The following is a 24,067-nucleotide window of genomic DNA, read 5'->3' as shown; positions in this document are numbered from 1 at the left end:
GGGGCCTCCCTTTGTTTGGGGCTGTAAGCGAGACGGGGACGGACGGACGGAGGGACGTGCTTGTGAGTTCAGGCGCTGGCTGTGTGCTCACGACTGAAATGAAGAGAGTTCAGGCGGAGGGCAAAAGGACAGGCCCAGGGCAAACCCCGGCTCCCACACCCACCCGCCTCACCGATATTCCCTCCACACTCGGAAAGTCCATCTTGTCTTTTCAACTACGTCGGAAGCAGTTGCCCTGCTCCAGAAACTTTGCTTTTGTGTGGTTGAATTGTGTTGACAAAGTGTGCCGACTTGCCAGAGCTGTAGTCCCATACGTTTATTGGGCAAAGTATTATTCCAACTTGCCAGAGAGTCAAGTATCTCTGCAGATCTTAGGAAGCTATTGGGTGGTGATGGCACCATCGTCAGCGTAGATGAAAGTATTCTTCCAACTTGCCAGAGACTCGAGTATCTCTGCAGATCTTAGGAAGCTATTGGGCGGTGATGGCATGATCGTCAGCATAGATGAAACTATTATTCCAACTTGCCAGAGACTCAAGTATCTCTGCAGATCTTAGGAAGCTACTGGGCAGTGATGGCACCATCGTCAGCATAGATGAAACTATTATTCCAACTTGCCAGAGCTGTAGTCCCATATATTTATCTTTGTAGATCTTAGAAAGTTACTGGGCAGTGATGGCACGATCGTCAGCATAGATGAAACTATTATTCCAACTTGCCAGAGCTGTAGTCCCATATATTTATCTTTGTAGATCTTAGGAAGTTACTGGGCAGTGATGGCACGATCGTCAGCATAGATGAAACTATTATTCCAACTTGCCAGAGCTGTAGTCCCATATATTTATCTTTGTAGATCTTAGGAAGTTACTGGGCAGTGATGGCACGATCGTCAGCATAGATTAAACTATTATTCCAACTTGCCAGAGCTGTAGTCCCATATATTTATCTTTGTAGATTTTAGGAAGTTACTGGGCAGTGATGGCACCATCGTCAGCATAGATGAAACTATTATTCCAACTTGCCAGAGCTGTAGTCCCATATATTTATCTTTGTAGATCTTAGGAAGTTACTGGGCAGTGATGGCACCATCGTCAGCATAGATGAAACTATTATTCCAACTTGCCAGAGCTGTAGTCCCATATATTTATCTTTGTAGATCTTAGGAAGTTACTGGGCAGTGATGGCACGATCGTCAGCATAGATTAAACTATTATTCCAACTTGCCAGAGCTGTAGTCCCATATATTTATCTTTGTAGATTTTAGGAAGTTACTGGGCAGTGATGGCACCATCGTCAGCATAGATGAAACTATTATTCCAACTTGCCAGAGCTGTAGTCCCATATATTTATCTTTGTAGATCTTAGGAAGTTACTGGGCAGTGATGGCACCATCGTCAGCATAGATGAAACTATTATTCCAACTTGCCAGAGCTGTAGTCCCATATATTTATCTTTGTAGATCTTAGGAAGTTACTGGGCAGTGATGGCACCATCGTCAGCATAGATGAAACTATTATTCCAACTTGCCAGAGCTGTAGTCCCATATATTTATCTTTGTAGATCTTAGGAAGCTATTGGGCAGTGATGGCACCATCGTCAGCATAGATGAAACTATTATTCCAACTTGCCAGAGCTGTAGTCCCATATATTTATCTTTGTAGATCTTAGGAAGTTACTGGGCAGTGATGGCACCATCGTCAGCATAGATGAAACTATTATTCCAACTTGCCAGAGCTGTAGTCCCATATATTTATCTTTGTAGATCTTAGGAAGTTACTGGGCAGTGATGGCACCATCGTCAGCATAGATGAAACTATTATTCCAACTTGCCAGAGCTGTAGTCCCATATATTTATCTTTGTAGATCTTAGGAAGCTATTGGGCAGTGATGGCACCATCGTCAGCATAGATGAAACTATTATTCCAACTTGCCAGAGCTGTAGTCCCATATATTTATCTTTGTAGATTTTAGGAAGTTACTGGGCAGTGATGGCACCATCGTCAGCATAGATTAAACTATTATTCCAACTTGCCAGAGCTGTAGTCCCATATATTTATCTTTGTAGATCTTAGGAAGTTACTGGGCAGTGATGGCACCATCGTCAGCATAGATGAAACTATTATTCCAACTTGCCAGAGCTGTAGTCCCATATATTTATCTTTGTAGATCTTAGGAAGTTACTGGGCAGTGATGGCACGATCGTCAGCATAGATTAAACTATTATTCCAACTTGCCAGAGCTGTAGTCCCATATATTTATCTTTGTAGATTTTAGGAAGTTACTGGGCAGTGATGGCACCATCGTCAGCATAGATGAAACTATTATTCCAACTTGCCAGAGCTGTAGTCCCATATATTTATCTTTGTAGATCTTAGGAAGTTACTGGGCAGTGATGGCACCATCGTCAGCATAGATGAAACTATTATTCCAACTTGCCAGAGCTGTAGTCCCATATATTTATCTTTGTAGATCTTAGGAAGTTACTGGGCAGTGATGGCACCATCGTCAGCATAGATGAAACTATTATTCCAACTTGCCAGAGCTGTAGTCCCATATATTTATCTTTGTAGATCTTAGGAAGCTATTGGGCAGTGATGGCACCATCGTCAGCATAGATGAAACTATTATTCCAACTTGCCAGAGCTGTAGTCCCATATATTTATCTTTGTAGATCTTAGGAAGTTACTGGGCAGTGATGGCACGATCGTCAGCATAGATGAAACTATTATTCCAACTTGCCAGAGCTGTAGTCCCATATATTTATCTTTGTAGATCTTAGGAAGTTACTGGGCAGTGATGGCACCATCGTCAGCATAGATTAAACTATTATTCCAACTTGCCAGAGCTGTAGTCCCATATATTTATCTTTGTAGATCTTAGGAAGCTATTGGGCAGTGATGGCACCATCGTCAGCATAGATGAAACTATTATTCCAACTTGCCAGAGCTGTAGTCCCATATATTTATCTTTGTAGATCTTAGGAAGCTATTGGGCAGTGATGGCACCATCGTCAGCATAGATGAAACTATTATTCCAACTTGCCAGAGCTGTAGTCCCATATATTTATCTTTGTAGATCTTAGGAAGTTACTGGGCAGTGATGGCACGATCGTCAGCATAGATGAAACTATTATTCCAACTTGCCAGAGCTGTAGTCCCATATATTTATCTTTGTAGATCTTAGGAAGTTACTGGGCAGTGATGGCACCATCGTCAGCATAGATGAAACTATTATTCCAACTTGCCAGAGCTGTAGTCCCATATATTTATCTTTGTAGATCTTAGGAAGCTATTGGGCAGTGATGGCACCATCGTCAGCATAGATTAAACTATTATTCCAACTTGCCAGAGCTGTAGTCCCATATATTTATCTTTGTAGATCTTAGGAAGCTACTGGGCAGTGATGGCACGATCGTCAGCATAGATGAAACTATTATTCCAACTTGCCAGAGCTGTAGTCCCATATATTTATCTTTGTAGATCTTAGGAAGTTACTGGGCAGTGATGGCACGATCGTCAGCATAGATGAAACTATTATTCCAACTTGCCAGAGCTGTAGTCCCATATATTTATCTTTGTAGATCTTAGGAAGCTACTGGGCAGTGATGGCACGATCGTCAGCATAGATGAAACTATTATTCCAACTTGCCAGAGCTGTAGTCCCATATATTTATCTTTGTAGATCTTAGGAAGCTATTGGGCAGTGATGGCACCATCGTCAGCATAGATGAAACTATTATTCCAACTTGCCAGAGCTGTAGTCCCATATATTTATCTTTGTAGATCTTAGGAAGTTACTGGGCAGTGATGGCACGATCGTCAGCATAGATGAAACTATTATTCCAACTTGCCAGAGCTGTAGTCCCATATATTTATCTTTGTAGATCTTAGGAAGCTACTGGGCAGTGATGGCACGATCGTCAGCATAGATTAAACTATTATTCCAACTTGCCAGAGCTGTAGTCCCATATATTTATCTTTGTAGATCTTAGGAAGTTACTGGGCAGTGATGGCACGATCGTCAGCATAGATGAAACTATTATTCCAACTTGCCAGAGCTGTAGTCCCATATATTTATCTTTGTAGATCTTAGGAAGTTACTGGGCAGTGATGGCACGATCGTCAGCATAGATGAAACTATTATTCCAACTTGCCAGAGCTGTAGTCCCATATATTTATCTTTGTAGATCTTAGGAAGCTACTGGGCAGTGATGGCACGATCGTCAGCATAGATGAAACTATTATTCCAACTTGCCAGAGCTGTAGTCCCATATATTTATCTTTGTAGATTTTAGGAAGTTACTGGGCAGTGATGGCACCATCGTCAGCATAGATTAAACTATTATTCCAACTTGCCAGAGCTGTAGTCCCATATATTTATCTTTGTAGATCTTAGGAAGTTACTGGGCAGTGATGGCACCATCGTCAGCATAGATGAAACTATTATTCCAACTTGCCAGAGCTGTAGTCCCATATATTTATCTTTGTAGATTTTAGGAAGTTACTGGGCAGTGATGGCACCATCGTCAGCATAGATTAAACTATTATTCCAACTTGCCAGAGCTGTAGTCCCATATATTTATCTTTGTAGATCTTAGGAAGTTACTGGGCAGTGATGGCACCATCGTCAGCATAGATGAAACTATTATTCCAACTTGCCAGAGCTGTAGTCCCATATATTTATCTTTGTAGATCTTAGGAAGTTACTGGGCAGTGATGGCACCATCGTCAGCATAGATGAAACTATTATTCCAACTTGCCAGAGCTGTAGTCCCATATATTTATCTTTGTAGATCTTAGGAAGTTACTGGGCAGTGATGGCACGATCGTCAGCATAGATGAAACTATTATTCCAACTTGCCAGAGCTGTAGTCCCATATATTTATCTTTGTAGATCTTAGGAAGCTACTGGGCAGTGATGGCACGATCGTCAGCATAGATGAAACTATTATTCCAACTTGCCAGAGCTGTAGTCCCATATATTTATCTTTGTAGATTTTAGGAAGTTACTGGGCAGTGATGGCACGATCGTCAGCATAGATTAAACTATTATTCCAACTTGCCAGAGCTGTAGTCCCATATATTTATCTTTGTAGATTTTAGGAAGTTACTGGGCAGTGATGGCACCATCGTCAGCATAGATTAAACTATTATTCCAACTTGCCAGAGCTGTAGTCCCATATATTTATCTTTGTAGATTTTAGGAAGTTACTGGGCAGTGATGGCACGATCGTCAGCATAGATTAAACTATTATTCCAACTTGCCAGAGCTGTAGTCCCATATATTTATCTTTGTAGATTTTAGGAAGTTACTGGGCAGTGATGGCACGATCGTCAGCATAGATTAAACTATTATTCCAACTTGCCAGAGCTGTAGTCCCATATATTTATCTTTGTAGATTTTAGGAAGTTACTGGGCAGTGATGGCACCATCGTCAGCATAGATTAAACTATTATTCCAACTTGCCAGAGCTGTAGTCCCATATATTTATCTTTGTAGATTTTAGGAAGTTACTGGGCAGTGATGGCACCATCGTCAGCATAGATTAAACTATTATTCCAACTTGCCAGAGCTGTAGTCCCATATATTTATCTTTGTAGATTTTAGGAAGTTACTGGGCAGTGATGGCACGATCGTCAGCATAGATTAAACTATTATTCCAACTTGCCAGAGCTGTAGTCCCATATATTTATCTTTGTAGATTTTAGGAAGTTACTGGGCAGTGATGGCACGATCGTCAGCATAGATTAAACTATTATTCCAACTTGCCAGAGCTGTAGTCCCATATATTTATCTTTGTAGATTTTAGGAAGTTACTGGGCAGTGATGGCACGATCGTCAGCATAGATTAAACTATTATTCCAACTTGCCAGAGCTGTAGTCCCATATATTTATCTTTGTAGATTTTAGGAAGTTACTGGGCAGTGATGGCACGATCGTCAGCATAGATTAAACTATTATTCCAACTTGCCAGAGCTGTAGTCCCATATATTTATCTTTGTAGATTTTAGGAAGTTACTGGGCAGTGATGGCACCATCGTCAGCATAGATGAAACTATTATTCCAACTTGCCAGAGCTGTAGTCCCATATATTTATCTTTGTAGATCTTAGGAAGTTACTGGGCAGTGATGGCACGATCGTCAGCATAGATGAAACTATTATTCCAACTTGCCAGAGCTGTAGTCCCATATATTTATCTTTGTAGATTTTAGGAAGTTACTGGGCAGTGATGGCACGATCGTCAGCATAGATGAAACTATTATTCCAACTTGCCAGAGCTGTAGTCCCATATATTTATCTTTGTAGATTTTAGGAAGTTACTGGGCAGTGATGGCACGATCGTCAGCATAGATTAAACTATTATTCCAACTTGCCAGAGCTGTAGTCCCATATATTTATCTTTGTAGATTTTAGGAAGTTACTGGGCAGTGATGGCACGATCGTCAGCATAGATTAAACTATTATTCCAACTTGCCAGAGCTGTAGTCCCATATATTTATCTTTGTAGATTTTAGGAAGTTACTGGGCAGTGATGGCACGATCGTCAGCATAGATTAAACTATTATTCCAACTTGCCAGAGCTGTAGTCCCATATATTTATCTTTGTAGATTTTAGGAAGTTACTGGGCAGTGATGGCACCATCGTCAGCATAGATTAAACTATTATTCCAACTTGCCAGAGCTGTAGTCCCATATATTTATCTTTGTAGATTTTAGGAAGTTACTGGGCAGTGATGGCACGATCGTCAGCATAGATTAAACTATTATTCCAACTTGCCAGAGCTGTAGTCCCATATATTTATCTTTGTAGATCTTAGGAAGCTATTGGGCAGTGATGGCACCATCGTCAGCATAGATGAAACTATTATTCCAACTTGCCAGAGCTGTAGTCCCATATATTTATCTTTGTAGATTTTAGGAAGTTACTGGGCAGTGATGGCACGATCGTCAGCATAGATTAAACTATTATTCCAACTTGCCAGAGCTGTAGTCCCATATATTTATCTTTGTAGATCTTAGGAAGTTACTGGGCAGTGATGGCACGATCGTCAGCATAGATGAAACTATTATTCCAACTTGCCAGAGCTGTAGTCCCATATATTTATCTTTGTAGATTTTAGGAAGTTACTGGGCAGTGATGGCACGATCGTCAGCATAGATGAAACTATTATTCCAACTTGCCAGAGCTGTAGTCCCATATATTTATCTTTGTAGATTTTAGGAAGTTACTGGGCAGTGATGGCACGATCGTCAGCATAGATTAAACTATTATTCCAACTTGCCAGAGCTGTAGTCCCATATATTTATCTTTGTAGATTTTAGGAAGTTACTGGGCAGTGATGGCACGATCGTCAGCATAGATTAAACTATTATTCCAACTTGCCAGAGCTGTAGTCCCATATATTTATCTTTGTAGATTTTAGGAAGTTACTGGGCAGTGATGGCACGATCGTCAGCATAGATTAAACTATTATTCCAACTTGCCAGAGCTGTAGTCCCATATATTTATCTTTGTAGATTTTAGGAAGTTACTGGGCAGTGATGGCACGATCGTCAGCATAGATTAAACTATTATTCCAACTTGCCAGAGCTGTAGTCCCATATATTTATCTTTGTAGATTTTAGGAAGTTACTGGGCAGTGATGGCACGATCGTCAGCATAGATTAAACTATTATTCCAACTTGCCAGAGCTGTAGTCCCATATATTTATCTTTGTAGATTTTAGGAAGTTACTGGGCAGTGATGGCACGATCGTCAGCATAGATTAAACTATTATTCCAACTTGCCAGAGCTGTAGTCCCATATATTTATCTTTGTAGATTTTAGGAAGTTACTGGGCAGTGATGGCACCATCGTCAGCATAGATTAAACTATTATTCCAACTTGCCAGAGCTGTAGTCCCATATATTTATCTTTGTAGATTTTAGGAAGTTACTGGGCAGTGATGGCACGATCGTCAGCATAGATTAAACTATTATTCCAACTTGCCAGAGCTGTAGTCCCATATATTTATCTTTGTAGATTTTAGGAAGTTACTGGGCAGTGATGGCACCAACGTCAGCATAGATTAAACTATTATTCCAACTTGCCAGAGCTGTAGTCCCATATATTTATCTTTGTAGATTTTAGGAAGTTACTGGGCAGTGATGGCACCATCGTCAGCATAGATTAAACTATTATTCCAACTTGCCAGAGCTGTAGTCCCATATATTTATCTTTGTAGATTTTAGGAAGTTACTGGGCAGTGATGGCACGATCGTCAGCATAGATTAAACTATTATTCCAACTTGCCAGAGCTGTAGTCCCATATATTTATCTTTGTAGATTTTAGGAAGTTACTGGGCAGTGATGGCACCATCGTCAGCATAGATTAAACTATTATTCCAACTTGCCAGAGCTGTAGTCCCATATATTTATCTTTGTAGATTTTAGGAAGTTACTGGGCAGTGATGGCACCATCGTCAGCATAGATTAAACTATTATTCCAACTTGCCAGAGCTGTAGTCCCATATATTTATCTTTGTAGATTTTAGGAAGTTACTGGGCAGTGATGGCACGATCGTCAGCATAGATTAAACTATTATTCCAACTTGCCAGAGCTGTAGTCCCATATATTTATCTTTGTAGATTTTAGGAAGTTACTGGGCAGTGATGGCACCATCGTCAGCATAGATTAAACTATTAATCCAACTTGCCAGAGACTCTGAACCTCGTGGTGACATTTGGGAGTTGTAGTTGCTGGGATTTATCGTTCACCTACAATCAAAGAGCGCCTTGAACCCCGCCAACGATGGGATTGGGCCAAAACTTCCCACCCAGAACCCCCGTGACCGAAAGAAAATACTGGAGGGAACTGGGAGGAATTCATGGTAATTTAGGGGAGATCTAGGGTTGAGAAACGCTGCCCCAGATCCTTCCAGTCCAACCCCATTCTGCTATGCAAAAATACACAAACAAACCCAACATTAATAAACAAACACAGCTAATCCCATTAGGGTTCGATTAGGAGCCTCGTGAAAGCGCTCACGGCGCTCGGACGGCGGAAAACCCGTCAACAAAATCCGCCGGGACTCCGAAATCCCGCATTTGAGAAGCTTAACGACAAGCGAGTCACGAGGATTTCCGAGGGAACGGAATGGACGGGATTTGAGTCCGTTTGTTCGTTCTCCTCCTGGTCTGGTTAAGAGCCTTACATAAGTGTCGCCAGAACGAGAAACCAGAACGAGGGGAGGATCCGGAGTTCGGCCAAAACAAGGGAAAGACTTTCGCAACCACGAGTTTCGGATTTCGGCCCGTTCGCTCGTTTGTTTACAATTTGCTGCCCTGTCTGGACCAGAGGCCACTGAGACCCCCATGAATGACGGACCTGGACCAAACTTGGCACACAGACCCACCTTGAACCACTTTACATCCAGACGAGGTTTGGGGAGGATGAGATATGGATGATGGGATTTGCAATACCTTTGCCCACTTTCAGAGACTACTGCTAACCCCATCAGCCATGGATTTGGACAAAACTTTGGACACAGACCCACCATGACCCACTTTACATCCAGACGAGGTTTGGGGGAGGATGAGATATGGATGATGGGATTTGCAGTACCGTCACTCGCTTCCAGAGACCACTACGACCCCAACGAATGACGGACCCGGATCAAACTTGACACACAGATCCACCGTGAACCACTATACATCCTTGTGAGGTTTGGGGGAGGATGGGACACGGATGATGGGATTTGCAGTATCTTCACTCACTTCCAGAGACTACTGCTAACCCCATCGGCCATGGATATGGACCAAACTTCAGACACAGACCCACTATGAACCATTTTACGTCCTGGTGAGGTTTGGGGGAGGATGGACCAGGGACGATGGGATTTGTAGTACCTTCACTCACACCCAGAGACATGGATATGGACCAAACTTCGGACACAGACCCACTATGAACCATTTTACATCCTGGTGAGATTTGGGGAAGGATGGGACACAGACGATGGGATTTGCAGTACCTTCGCCCACTTCCAGAGACTACTGATAGTCCCAACAGCCATGGATAAGGACGAAACTTTGGACACAGACCCACTATGGACCCCTATACGTCCTGGTGAGGTTAGGGGGAGGATGAACCAGGGACGATGGGATTTGCAATACCTGGGACCGGTGAGCGTGGCCGTCTCTCTCACCGCCTGGGCCGTCTCGGAGGCAAAGTCCAGCGCGCCGGCCACCGGCTTGGTGACGGTCCCGACGAGGCCTTTCCCGAGGCCGGAGATGAATCCACTGACGCCGCCTTCCGTCTTCACGCCTTCCACCGTCGAGGTGATGACGCTGGTTAAGCCACCAAGGATACCTGCCCAGAAAAGGAGACTCCTTAGTATTAGAATGTCTTATTATTATTTTGGACCTTCCCCAACGAAATCAGGGCTGAAGGTGTTTATTTACCGTGTGCCAGTCCTTGGATGCCGGCCACCAAATGCTCTCCGCTGGTCGCCGCGTGGTATCGGATGTATTCCCGCTCCGTCTGGTGCCGGTTGTCCATCGTCTTCCCCAAACCGTCGGACAACGTCCCGGTGAACTGTCAAGGAGAACGAGGAGCATTGTGGGGAACGTGTCTCGAAATATTTGCAACAGAGGACTCCCAGAACGTCATGAACATCGGCCATTCCGCGCATAGCTTCTCCTTTGTTCTCCTGGCTTAAGAGTGGATGCCCCATGCAATCTATACGTTGTCATAGCTAAACCCATGGGATTACGACTCTTCACACAAGAGGTGAAAGGCTTGCAAAGTTAGCCGGAGAATGTCAAGCAGATGGCAAAGAGAGAGCTGTGTTCCTCTGTCCCTTCCTACTCAAGACTTCCAAACTTTAGTTATGGTGGCCCTATAGATGAGAGACCAAGTCAACAGACCTACTCAAGTCTTCCAAATTCTAGTTATGGTGGCCCTAAAGATGAGAGACCTCCAAGTCAACAGACCTACTCACGTCTTCAAAGTCTAGTTATGGTGGCCCTATAGATGAGAGACTTTCAAGTCAACAGACCTGGCTAATATCTTCCAACATCTAGTTATGGTGCCCCTATAATTGAGAGACCAAGTCAACAGATCTACTCAGGTCTTCCAAACTCTAGTTATGGTGTCCCTATGGATGAGAGACCTCCAAGTCAACAGACCTGCTAATATCTTCCAATGTCCAGTTATGGTGGCTCTACAGATGAGAGACTTCCAAGGTAACAGACCTACTCAGATCTTCAAAGTCTAGTTATGGTGGCCCTATAGATGAGACCACCAAGTCAGTAGACCAGCTCAGGTCTTCCAAAGTCTAGCTGACCTTGATTTATAGTATCCCCATAGAAGAGAGACCTCCAAGTCAACAGAAACTGCTCTGGTCTTCAAAGTCTAGTTATGATGTCCCTATAGATGACAGATCTCCAAATCATCAGACCTACTCAGACCTAGTTATGATGTCCCTAAAGATGAGAGACCTCCAAGTCACCAGACCTACTCAGATTTTCCAAAGTCTAGTTATGGTGGCCCTATAGATGAGAGACCTCCAAGTCAACAGACCTACTCAAGTCTTCAAAATCTAGTTGACCTTGACTTAGGGTATCCCCATAGATGAGAGTCCTCCAAGTGAACAGCAGGGTAATAGTTTTGTATTACCAGCTCGGAACGAACGAATGATTCCGACCCAGAAGATCCGGAACGGGGTAACGGAATAGTAGGGGAGACGGTGGTCCCGGTTCTGACCCAGACCCACAAATGCTTGATGTGAAACGTGGAGGAGGAGGAGGGCGGGGGGCCGAGAGCAATCGTTTTGTGTTACCAGCTCGGAAAGAACGAGCGAGCGAGCGATCCCGGCAGGAGCAGTCGGCTGTTTTCGCATACACAGAAGGCAGTCAAAAGTCCACGGGATGAACTCGGAATGACCCCAATTGGGAGAGTCACTGGAGGGTTCACCGAGAGGCCAGGCTACACTTTATTAAACAACTCACACCGCTTGCTTGCTTTTAGCGGATCAGCCTCTCCCTCTCGTTCTCTCTCCCCCGGGAAAGAGGGGCAGAACCGTGTCTCTCTCTCTCTCTCTCTCTCTCTCTCTCTCCCGCCTCCTCATCTCCAACGGGTTCACGGCCAGAGGAAGAGATGTCAAGGAGACAAACAAACAATAGAAACTTGGCCCGAGTGGAGCCCGCAAAGAGGGAAAGACCCACACGAGTGGAAGGAAAAGGCCTTCTCTGTCTTCTCTTTGGAACAGGGAAGCCTGGAAACGGATGTCTCCCCGGCGAGAGAAAAAGTGGGGTGTAAATAAACAAGTAGACTTTGGAAGATCTGAGCGGTTTCTGTTGACTTGGAGGTCTCCCATCTATGGGGCCACCATAAGTCAAGGTCAACTAGACTTTGGAAGACCTGAGTAAGTCTGCTGACTTAGGGATCTGTCATTTATAGGGACATCATAACTAGACTTTGGAAGACCTGAGCAGTTTCTGCTGACTTGGAGGTCTCCCATCTATGGGGACACCATAACTAGACTTTGGAAGACCTGAGCAGTTTCTGTTGACTTGAAGGTCTCTCATCTATGGGGACACCATAACTAGACTTTGAAGAGCAGTTTCTGTTGACTTGGAGGTCTCTCATCTATAGAGACACCATAACTAGACTTTGGAAGATCTGAGCGGTTTCTGTTGACTTGGAGGTCTCCCATCTATGGGGCCACCATAAGTCAAGGTCAACTAGACCTGCTGACTTAGAGATCTGTCATCTATAGGGACATCATAACTAGACTTTGCAAGACCTGAGCAGTTTCTATTGACTTGGGGGTCTATCATCTATAGGGACACCATAACTAGACTTTGGAAGACCTGAGCAAGTCTGCTGACTTAGGGATCTGTCATCTATAGGGACACCATAACTAGACTTTGGAAGACTTGAGCAGTTTCTGTTGACTTGGAGGTCTCCCATCTATGGGGCCACCATAGGACAAAGTCAGGTAGACTTTGGAAGACCTGAGCAAGTTTGTTGACTTAGAGATCTGTCATTTATAGGGACACCATAACTAGACTTTGGAAGACCTGAGCAGTTTCTGTTGACTTGGAGGTCCCTCATCTATGGGGACACCATAAGTCAAGGTCAACTAGACTTTGGAAGACCTGAGAAGTTTCTGTTGACTTTGAGGTCTCTCTTCTATAGGGACACCATAACTAGACTTTGGAAGACCTAACCGGTTTCTGTTGACTTAGAGGTCTCTTATCTATGGGGATACCATAAATCATGTTCAACAAGACGTTTGAAGACCTTGAGCAGGTCTGTTGACTTGGAGGTCTCTCATCCATAGGGACACCATAACTAGACTTTGGAAGACCTGAGCAGTTTCTGTTGACTTGAAAGTCTCTCATCTATGGGGATACCATAAATCAAGGTCAACTAGATTTTGGAAGACTTGAGCAGTTTCTATTGGCTTAGAGGTCTCTCATCTATAGGGACATCATAACTAGACTTTGGAAGATTTGAGCAGGCCTGCTGACTTGGAGGTCTCTCATCTATTGGGATACCATAAATCAAGGTCAGCTAGACTGGAAGATCTGAGCAGGCCTGTTGACTTGGAGATCTGTCATCTATAGGGACACCATAACTAGACTTTGAAGAGCAGTTTCTGTTGACTTGGAGGTCTCTCATCCATAGGGACACCATAATTAGACTTTGAAGAGCGGTTTCTGTTGACTTGGAGGTCTCCCATCTATGGGGCCACCATAAAACAAAGTCAGGTAGACTTTGGAAGACCTGACTGGTTTCTATTGACTTGGAGGTCTCTCATCTATGGGGATACCATAAATCAAGGTCAACAAGACATTTGAAGACCTTGAGCAGGTCTGTTGACTTGGAGGTCTCTCATCTATAGGGACACCACAACTAGACTTTGGAAGACCAGAGCAGTTTCTGTTGGAGATCTGTCTCGGCTGTCTCTTTGCGGCACACGCGTCTCTTCCTGACCCCACTTAGAAAAACATTGACTTGGGGAAGAAAAGCCAAGAAGAGAGAAGAAAAGGCGGCGGAGGCCGTGCCAGCTTGCTCCTGAATGCTTCCTTCTTACGCGGGACAGAGCAAGCTGTTCCTTCTTTGTGTGCTGGGTTCAGAGCCATCCTTCAAGGGGATTTCCATAGAAAGGAGGCAACGGGCAACGGACAATATGAATTATGTAACACACGTGGATCCTCGGAGCACCATGTCCGTACAAAACCAGCCCCGGAAAGCCAGGCTGAACCGAAGCAGAACGGCACCTCCTGTCCGTACCAATGAAACGATAATAATAATAATAAAGGAGAGAGTTTTTTTGACAAATCACAAAGGAGCTCGACTGTGACGAGATGTTTGCTTGCCAAAAGGAAATCTCTCCTAGGCCGATTTCCTGCCTCGGCCTGGATCTGGCAGAAATGCTTTGTCTTTACTTTTGTTGCCCTCCGTGGCCTCGACTCCAGCCCCAAATCTCTCTATTTTCACAAACCCGCTCGGGGATTGAGCTCCGTTAGGCCTCCTGACATCTCAAACAGACCGGCCTTTCTTCTTTTCGAGACCTTACATGCCTCAAAAAAGTCTCTGCCATAGGTGCGATTTCACAGGCACCACGATGAAGAAATGAGATTTCGCATTTTTAAATATTGTGTTTTTCATAATTTCGTAACTATGTGTTTTCTTTAGACTCGTAATTGGTTGAATCCACAGATTTACAGAAGTTTCCCAAACTACAAGAAGAGTCCATGTTTGAGCTGTACCACAATCTATAAGGCCAAATTAGTAACTACTACGGATAGCTAATTTTTTGACAGAATCCAGGAAACCAAACATTTCAGGATGTGAATATTTTTCTGAATATATTTTGGTGAACATTTTTATGAATTTCCAGAATTTTTTGTGAATATTTCTGTGAACATTATTGGTGAATATTTTTACAAATATGTTTTGGTGAATATGTTAATGAATCTATGGTGAATATTTCTGCAAACATTTTTGGTGAATATTTTTCTGGATATATTTTGGTGAATATTTTTGCAAATATTTTTTCTGAATATTTCAGCAAATATTATACGTATATATATATATATATATATATATATATATATGCATGTGTGTGTATGTGAATATTTTTCTGAATATTTCTATGAATATTTTTTAATGTTTCTGGTGGATATTTTAATGATTTTTTGCGAATATTTCTGTAAACATTTTTGGTGAATATTTTTTACAAATGTATTTTGACAAATATTTTTCTGAATATTTCTGTGAATATTTTTGCGAACATTTTTGGTGAATATTTTGATCTGTACCACAAGCTATAAAGCTAAATTAGTAATTAGTATGGATAGCTAGATTTCAGGACATCAGCATCACGCTATGAGCAAATGCACCAAAGAAACCACTGTGATATCTGAAGCCGTTCCTACCTTTGCGGCTGAGTTGGATACTCCGTGGGCGACATTCCTGAAGAGCCCCCCGACATTCCCGTACTTTATCAGCCCCGTCACGCCTTCCGAGACGTCATTGAGGAGACCCATCGGGTTGCCGAGGAAGTCGACAGAGCTCAGGATCCTGGCCGCTTGGCTGAGCAACTCCTGCAACGAAACACCCAATGCCGTTGCCTGCCTGTGCGCGGATACCGAGTCCCGCGATCCCGCGATTCCACGCGCCGACTCACTTCTTGAAAGTGCTTCAGGATATCGTTGATGATGAAGTCCTTGGTTTCGTAGGGGTGGACGCGGGTGAAGGGGTCCAGGTTGATCACCGCATCCTCGAACCGGACCAGCGGGAAGCCCAGCGTGCTCTTCAGCGCCTGCACCAAACACAACCACTCCTCGCATTAGCCATTGGAGATGTGCACAGCTCTCGCTCCATTTCAAGATTTGTACGGGTCCCGTTTCGTAAAGATTCGGACGTAATCCGGATTGTAATCCGAATCTCTGGATTCGATTCGGAGAAAATTCCGAAACCCGCTCCTCCACCACGGTTACGGCGACCAGGGTGAATCCCAGTGCCCTCGTCGGCTTACCTTGAGGTCCAACGGCAGCTTGCTGGAGGTGAAGACGCTCAGCTTGATCTGCGGCATGCTGATCTTGAGGTTTTCAAAATAGTATCGTTTCTGGGCTCCGCCTTGGTCGGCGGGCCGCTCGTGGACGTTCTCGTCGTAACTCTCAACCTCTACGGCACAAAAGACATGCGGTTGGATAGATGTCGGTATACCGGCTGTTAGGAATTGTGGCAGTTGCAGTCCAAAACACCTGGAGAGCCCAAGTGTGCCCGTGCCTGCTCCGAAAGAGATGTTTAATCCTTAATTCCCTAAGAAATCTGAGCAACCCTATTCCTTTTGGACAAACGATATGAACAAGGACACATTCGGTACAACCGCGATGCGACAATCGGTCGACGGGAATTACGGATCTCGCGTCTGCGAGTCGACACTTTTGGGAATCATAACGCCAACTGATGACTTTAAAAATATATTTAACTTTGAATTGAACACACTTCTAAAAACAGAAGTGAAATAGAACTCCACCAGGGTTGTTGTGAGTTTTCCGGGCTGCCTGGCCATGTTCCAGAAGCATTTGCTCCTGACGTTTCACCCACATCTATAGCAGGCATCCTCAGAAGTTGGGAGGTCTTCCATGAAAGCCTTCAACAACATATTTTCAAAGCCCCATCACTGTCATATAATGGAGTCCCAGGTTTTGATGTAGTTCGGCTGTGTCGTACGAATTTACGATGATGATATAATGCGGTATCAAATAAATCAAAGGCCCGATTCCCTTTATTTACGGGTTCGGGATGGATATTCCACCTACCTGACTCTGTCTGGTCGTAGCCGAAGAAACTCAGTAGTTTAAGGAAGAGCTTCTCCTCGATTTGGACGGTGAACTTGCTAGCCGTGATCATCAAGTGCTGCAAGGGGAATAATATTTCTTACCCGCAAGGTCACAGTGGAAATTCTATAAACGCACCCATTAAAATGTAGTACTATAAAATGCATACTTAAGAAGAGAGTTAAAGTTCTTTCCCGCAATCATGACTCAAAGCCCTGGATTGATATGCAAAATACCTGTATGCTGAGTACATGAAGTTTATGAGTAATCCAACTAGCTTTCGTTGAAGACCAAACACATACAAAACGGAGTCCTGTGTCTGAACACGCTCAGCACAATCACATGTCTACAGTCCCTCCCACACTATGCTTGAGAGCACGATTTAAAGGCAAATATATTTTAAGGGATTCTCTTTTGGGCAACTGAAAGAACAATTCTGAAACTCTGAAATATATATGTTTTTGTGCGTTGGCATATTTTTGTCCCTAACGGTTCAAAGAGATATCTAGGTACATCAGTCTAACAGCTGAGTAACCTAATCATCAAGTGCTGCGAGGGGAATAATATTTCTTACTCGCAGGTCGCAGCGTAGTCAAAGGATATAAACATTGTGGAAATTTCTATAAATGCACCTATTAAAATGTAGTTCCATAAAACGCATATTTTAAGAAGCGAGTTAATGTTCTTTCCCGCAATCACGACTCAAAGCCCTGGATTGATAAGCAAAATACCTGGATGCCGAGTACATGAAGTTTATGAGTAAACCAACTAGCATACATTTGCTTTCAGTGAAGACCAAACACATACTGAGTACAAAACAGAGTCCTGTGCCTGAACATGCTCAGCACAATCACATCTATATAGACTATACAGTCTGCTTATTTTTGTCTCTCGAGAGCAGGATTTAAAGGCAAATATATTTTAAGGTTAGGATTTCTAACAAGGCCGTGCCTTCCCAAAAATCGCAAGAGTTCATTTCGTTCTGATTTTTCTAACCTTGCTATTTCAACGGTTGCCATCCGGGTTGCGGGATTACCTTGTATATATCAGTTAAAGGTCTCTTACTGGGGAATTTCATGGCATTCAACTGCACCGCGGGGCCCGTCTCGGCGGCTTCGCTTTCGCCCGATTTCGGGGTCAGGAAAAGCATGAACGGCTGCGTCGTGCGGAGGAGCTGGTTGTCCACCTGAAAAGGAAGAAAAGGCAACAAGAGTTTTGGAAAATAACCACACACACACACACACACACACACACACATATCATTTTGGAAATAAATGGCAATCACACATTTCTTATACATCCACCTCTACTGAGGTCTAAAGCGAAATTATATTATTATTATTATTATTATTATTATTATTATTATTATTATTATTATTATTATGTTGCCCAAACAGCAACATGCATCCACTTCCACTGAGGTCTAAAGCGAATGTATTCTATTGACGTCCAAATGGCAACATGCATCCACCTCCACTGAGGTCTAAAGTGAACATATTCTATTGAAGTCCAAATAGCAACACGCATACACCTCCACTGAGGTCTAAAGTGAACATATTCTATTGAAGTCCAAATAGCAACACGCATACACCTCCACTGAGGTCTAAAGTGAACATATTCTATTGAAGTCCAAATAGCAACATGCATACACCTCCACTGAGGTCTACAGCGAATATATTTTATTGACATCCAAATAGCAACACGCATACACTTCCACTGAGGTCTAAAACAAACTTATTCTATTAACGTCCAAATAGCAGCATGCATACACCTCCACTGAGGTCTAAAGCGAACATATTCTATTGACGTCCAAATAGCAACATGCATCCACCTCCACTGAGGTCTAAAGCGAACATATTTTATTGACGTTCAAACAGTAACATGAGGTCTAAAACAAACTCATTATACTGAAGCCCAAACAGCAACACGCATCCACCTCCACTGAGGTCTAAAGCGAACATATTATTTTGACTTCCAAATAGCAACACGCATCCACTTCCACTGAAGTCTAAAACAAACTTATTGTATTGAAGCCCAAACATACTTATTTATACCGAAGCCCAAAAGCAACATGCATCCACCTCCACTGAGGTCTAAAACAAACTTATTATACTGATAATATAATACTGATAATTATTACTGATAATAATATAATTTAATAATATTAATTATAATTAATATTAATTATAATTAATACTGATAATAATATAATTTAATAATATTAATTATATATTATTTATTAAACTAGCTGTGCCCGGCCACGTGTTGCTGTGGCTAAGACTTTATTTTTCTTTACTTTTTGTTGTATGAACGTAGAGGCGTGGATGAGAGGTTGTGCTGTCAATTTTCAAGGTTGTGGGGCGTTTAGTTTAGTTGTTTTGTCCGGTGCCGTGATTCCATTACCCTTTTATATATATACAAGTAATATTACTAATAATATTACAATGTAATGATATAGTACAATATAGTAATTTAATGCTAGTATTGTACTATGCTAATAATATAATGTATTATATGTACATTTGATTTGTAAGCTGCTCTGAGTCCCCCTTGGGGTGAGAAGGGGGGCATATAAATGCAGTAAATAAATAAATACTGAAGCCCAAACAACAACATGCATCCACCTCCACTGAGGTCTAAAGCGAACTTATTCTATTCAATCCTAAACAGGGGTTGGATTTTCTGTTTTTTTTCCCATCTCTAGGTTGGACTACATGGCCCATGCGGTCTCTCTTTTCCAAAGCTACAACTCTATATGCGAGTAAGAAAAGTCTATCGCTTACCTGCACATCCTGAATGCTCAGCTCGAGCACTTGACTCGTCGAGAGTTGCATGAAGTGGACGTTGATGCCGGTGAAGCTCGCAAAGATCAGCTCCTCGGGGACTTTGTTCACCAGGGATAAGCCGACCCCGCCTTCGAGTTTCAACTGGACCTGGGAACGGAAGAGCGGAGACCACAGAGATGCTTCAGGCTGCGGACGGTCAACGTCACAGGTTGAGATGACGGAACGAAACGTGGGAAACTCACTTCCAGCTCCTGCTCGGTGTCCGGGTTCTTCAGCCTCTGCAGGTCTTGCTCCAGCTCCTCCCCTTCGTACGAGAAGCGATCGTTTCTGCGTTGGTTGAAGTCTGTTATCTAATACAGAACGTGCTATTAAGATTATTTCCCCTGGCATTCGAGCGGACGAGTGTTTCAAGCCTTCTTTGATTTTACCTTTCTCAGGCGTGTCAGGATAGTGAGAGCAAGGCTACCACTCTGACTAAAGCTCTATCCACACTCTGAACCTTTTTAATGGTTTCTCTCAAGCTATGAAATTTGGCGTTCGAACGGACGAGTGTTCCAAGCCTATTTTGATTTTACCTTTCTCAGGCGTGTCAGGATAGTGAGAGCAAGGCTACCACTCTGACTAAAGCTCTCTCCACACTCTGAACATTTTAATGGTTTCTCTCAAGCTATGAAATTTGGCGTTCGAACAGACGAGCGTTTCAAGCCTACTTTGATTTTACTTTTCTCAGGTGTGTCAGGATAGTGAGAGCAAGGCTACCACTCTGACTAAAGCTCTCGCCACACTCTGAACCTTTTTAATGGTTTCTCTCAAGCTATGAAATTTGGCATTCGAACAGACGAGCGTTTCAAGCCTACTTTGATTTTACTTTTCTCAGGCGTGTCAGGATAGTGAGCGCAAGGCTACCACTCTGACTAAAGCTCTATCCACACTCTGAACATTTTCATGGTTTCTCTCAAGCTATGAAATTTGGCGTTCGAACGGACGAGCGTTTCAAGCCTACTTTGATTTTACTTTTCTCAGGCGTGTCAGGATAGTGAGCGCAAGGCTACCACTCTGACTAAAGCTCTCTCCACACTCTGAACATTTTAATGGTTTCTCTCAAGCTATGAAATTTGGCGTTCGAACAGACGAGCGTTTCAAGCCTACTTTGATTTTACTTTTCTCAGGTGTGTCAGGATAGTGAGAGCAAGGCTACCACTCTGACTAAAGCTCTCTCCACACTCTGAACCTTTTTAATGGTTTCTCTCAAGCTATGAAATTTGGCGTTCGAACGGACGAGTGTTTCAAGCCTACTTTGATTTTACTTTTCTCAGGCGTGTCAGGATAGTGAGAGCAAGGCTACCACTCTGACTAAAGCTCTCTCCACACTCAGAGCATTTTAATGGTTTCTCTCAAGCTATGAAATTTGGCGTTCGAACAGACGAGCGTTTCAAGCCTACTTTGATTTTACTTTTCTCAGGCGTGTCAGGATAGTGAGAGCAAGGCTACCACTCTGACTAAAGCTCTTTCCACACTCTGAACCTTTTTAATGGTTTCTCTCAAGCTATGAAATTTGGCGTTCGAACGGACGAGTGTTTCAAGCCTACTTTGATTTTACTTTTCTCAGGTGTGTCAGGATAGTGAGAGCAAGGCTACCACTCTGACTAAAGCTCTCTCCACACTCTGAACGTTTTAATGGTTTCTCTCAAGCTATGGGATTTGGCCTTCGAACAGACGAGCGTTTCAAGCCTACTTTGATTTTACTTTTCTCAGGCGTGTCAGGATAGTGAGAGCAAGGCTACCACTCTGACTAAAGCTCTCTCCACACTCTGAACGTTTTAATGGTTTCTCTCAAGCTATGGGATTTGGCCTTCGAACTGACAAGTGTTTCAAGCCTACTCTTACTGTCCTGACACTCCTGAGAAAGGTAAAAGCAAAACAACGGTTAATCAGTCTCCTCCTCCCTTAACTACCGTCCTAACAGACGGCACTTCCATGTAGTAACGACCCAGCAGTTTCCACCCTTTAGCAACCGGTGTGGTCACCTGGAGGACTCTGGTGGGCCCGTCGGGGATGACCCGGACAACAAGGACGCCCGAGCCCGGCCGCATCTTCTGGTTGACAAACTGCTGCTCCGGAGGGACCGGGCCCAGCATCTCCATGGCCGTGTCCGGACCAAGGACCACCTCGGCTCCGTCCCGCAGCCCAGACAGGCCTCCTTTCACCTGGAGCGAGAAACCGGGCATTTTTCATCCTACTTGCATAATATTTTCATATTTGGATGGATGGCTAGAATAGATAAGAGGCGGGTGGGTAGAATAGATATCCCAGACCTGGACGACGAGGCCGTGCATGCCGCAGACCAGCTTCCCGTCCCGGAAACTCCACGTCTGTGTGGTGCTGCGCCGCCGGTCCGGTTTCCTCAACATCAGCGGTTCGTATCTGGGGGAAAAAAATCAAAACTTACTTCTTGGAATTTTAAAGGAATAAGGTGTTTCCTGCTATTTACACAAACAAGGCTTCCATAATAACACAAACAACGTTCTTTATATTTCCTTTTTTGCTTCCACACTGGGCTTAGTTCCCATGCAGAGAAACAGCTTCGCTCTCACAGAGCCTCCTCTCACAACGAACTTACACAGGAACGTCACACAGGAGCTTTACACACAGCAGCCTTCAACCTGGAGCTTCTCTCACTGAAGCGTCTCGCACAGAGGCCTACTCACACACTGAGGCCTTCTCACACTGAGGCCTACTCACACACTTATTATTACTATTATTATTACTATTGTCACTGGGACCATCTCACACACTGAGGCTTACTCACACACTTATTATTACTACTATTATTATTATTATTATTATTATTATTATTATTATTTGTCATTGAGGCCTTCTCACACATGGAGGCCTTCTCATACTGAGGCTTTCTCACACACTGAGGCCTTCTCACACATTGAGGCTTACTCACACATTTATTATTACTATTATTATTGTTGTTGTTGTTGTTGTTGTTGTTGTTGTTATTATATTATTATTATTATTATTATTATTATTATTATTTGTCACTGAGGCCTTCTCACACACTGAGGCCTTCTCACACACTGAAACTTTCTCACACAGAAAGCTACTCACACACTGAGGCCTACTCACGTACTTATTATTATTATTATTATTGTCACTGAGGCCTTCTCACACACTGAGGCCTTCTCAAACTGAGGCCTACTCACACACTGAGGCCTTCTCACACTGAGGCCTACTCACATACTTCTTCTTCTTCTTCTTCTTCTTCTTCTTATTATTATTATTATTATTATTATTATTATTATTATTTGTCACTGAGGCCTTCTCACACACTGAGGCCTTCTCACACTGAGGCCTACTCACATACTTATTATTATTATTATTATTATTATTATTATTATTATTATTATTTGTCACTGAGGCCTTCTCACACACTGAGGCCTTCTCATACTGCCCCCCCCCCCCAAATGTTGTGGTCGCAATATCACGGAGACACCCTGTTTCCCAGATTTTTAACAGATCCCCAAACATAGCGTTGTTATGAATTCTCTTGCGGAAGGTCCGCCCGCCGCTTGCGCACCTGTTATCGGTGACGGCGGCCAGTCCGGCGATGTCCAGGATCATGGAGGATTCTGCGGAGCGTGGCGGGGAGGGCTTGTTGGGCGGGTGCGGGACGGCCGAGCCCTCGTGGCACAGCATGCCGGCCCCCGTCATGCGCCACAGCTGGGAACGCTTGCCCGGCTCCTGCGGGAGAGAGAAGCGGGCGGTCCTGGGGAAGCTGGGCGGGAATTGTGGGAGTCAGAGTCCAAAACACCTAGGGGGCCCCAGTGTCCTACCTTCTTCTTCAAGATGACCCTCTGCGTTTTCAGAGATACGTCTAGAACAAGCTCGGCACGTTCGACTTCCTTATTCGAAGCCACCGGCCTCCCGCTCTCCTCCTGCAAACTTCAAAAACAATGGAACATTTCGGCAAATGATGAATCCTCTCCCCGACACGGCCAACCGTGGCCGGAGCTTCCCCGTGTCCGGTCTACGTGACCCACCCGGAGAAGGTGTAGGTGGCGGCGATGTAGATGAAGTTCTCGTAGTAGAGCTGCTTGCTGTCCTGGAAGTTGTCCATGCAGCAGGTGACCTCGGAGGAGCCGGCCCCCTTGACGGTCAGCGTGACGTAGGGCAGCAGGGTGGGCTCGTCCCAGGCGTAGTCCAGCGAGGACCCCGGCTTGACCTCCGTGCTCAGCCGCGGCTCGGCCACCCCGTGCTGGCTGAACACCACCGGCACCTGCGCCCAAGCACAGCTCGGATTGACTCGAGTCTCGGGCTAGTATTCAAGCATTTACTCGAGTCTAAGGCTAGTATTTACTCAAGGTTTTTCTCGAGTCTAACGCTAGTATTTACTCAATTATTCACTCAAGGTTAATATTAGTGTGCACTCAA

At 43.8% G+C, this 24,067-nt stretch overlaps 1 protein-coding gene across 4 annotated transcripts in view; it reads right to left on the bottom strand.

Moving 5' to 3' along the window:
• The window catches only part of vps13d (vacuolar protein sorting 13 homolog D), an 86,525-nt gene that overhangs the window by 8,138 nt on the left and 54,320 nt on the right, over positions 1 to 24,067 (bottom strand). For 3 of the 4 annotated variants that reach the window (XM_062965986.1, XM_062965988.1, XM_062965987.1), the window contains 14 exons: positions 23,677 to 23,912; positions 23,470 to 23,578; positions 23,214 to 23,377; positions 21,943 to 22,051; positions 21,655 to 21,834; positions 19,870 to 19,977; positions 19,625 to 19,774; positions 17,878 to 18,027; positions 16,824 to 16,920; positions 16,034 to 16,182; positions 15,683 to 15,817; positions 15,432 to 15,599; positions 10,443 to 10,575; positions 10,155 to 10,350 (listed from right to left, as the gene is read on the bottom strand). In XM_062965986.1, the coding sequence (XP_062822056.1) occupies positions 10,155 to 10,350; positions 10,443 to 10,575; positions 15,432 to 15,599; positions 15,683 to 15,817; positions 16,034 to 16,182; positions 16,824 to 16,920; positions 17,878 to 18,027; positions 19,625 to 19,774; positions 19,870 to 19,977; positions 21,655 to 21,834; positions 21,943 to 22,051; positions 23,214 to 23,377; positions 23,470 to 23,578; positions 23,677 to 23,912 (2,084 nt within the window). Of the gene's footprint in view, positions 1 to 10,154; positions 10,351 to 10,442; positions 10,576 to 15,431; positions 15,600 to 15,682; positions 15,818 to 16,033; positions 16,183 to 16,823; positions 16,921 to 17,877; positions 18,028 to 19,624; positions 19,775 to 19,869; positions 19,978 to 21,654; positions 21,835 to 21,942; positions 22,052 to 23,213; positions 23,378 to 23,469; positions 23,579 to 23,676; positions 23,913 to 24,067 lie in introns of those variants that run through there. The other variant, XM_062965989.1, reaches the window with a different exon arrangement.

The sequence above is a fragment of the Anolis carolinensis genome, unplaced genomic scaffold (assembly GCF_035594765.1).
Source record: "Anolis carolinensis isolate JA03-04 unplaced genomic scaffold, rAnoCar3.1.pri scaffold_15, whole genome shotgun sequence".
NCBI lineage: Eukaryota > Metazoa > Chordata > Lepidosauria > Squamata > Dactyloidae > Anolis > Anolis carolinensis.
The sequence above is the reverse complement of the archived record's forward strand: the minus strand, read 5'-3'. Positions and strand labels throughout refer to the sequence as shown.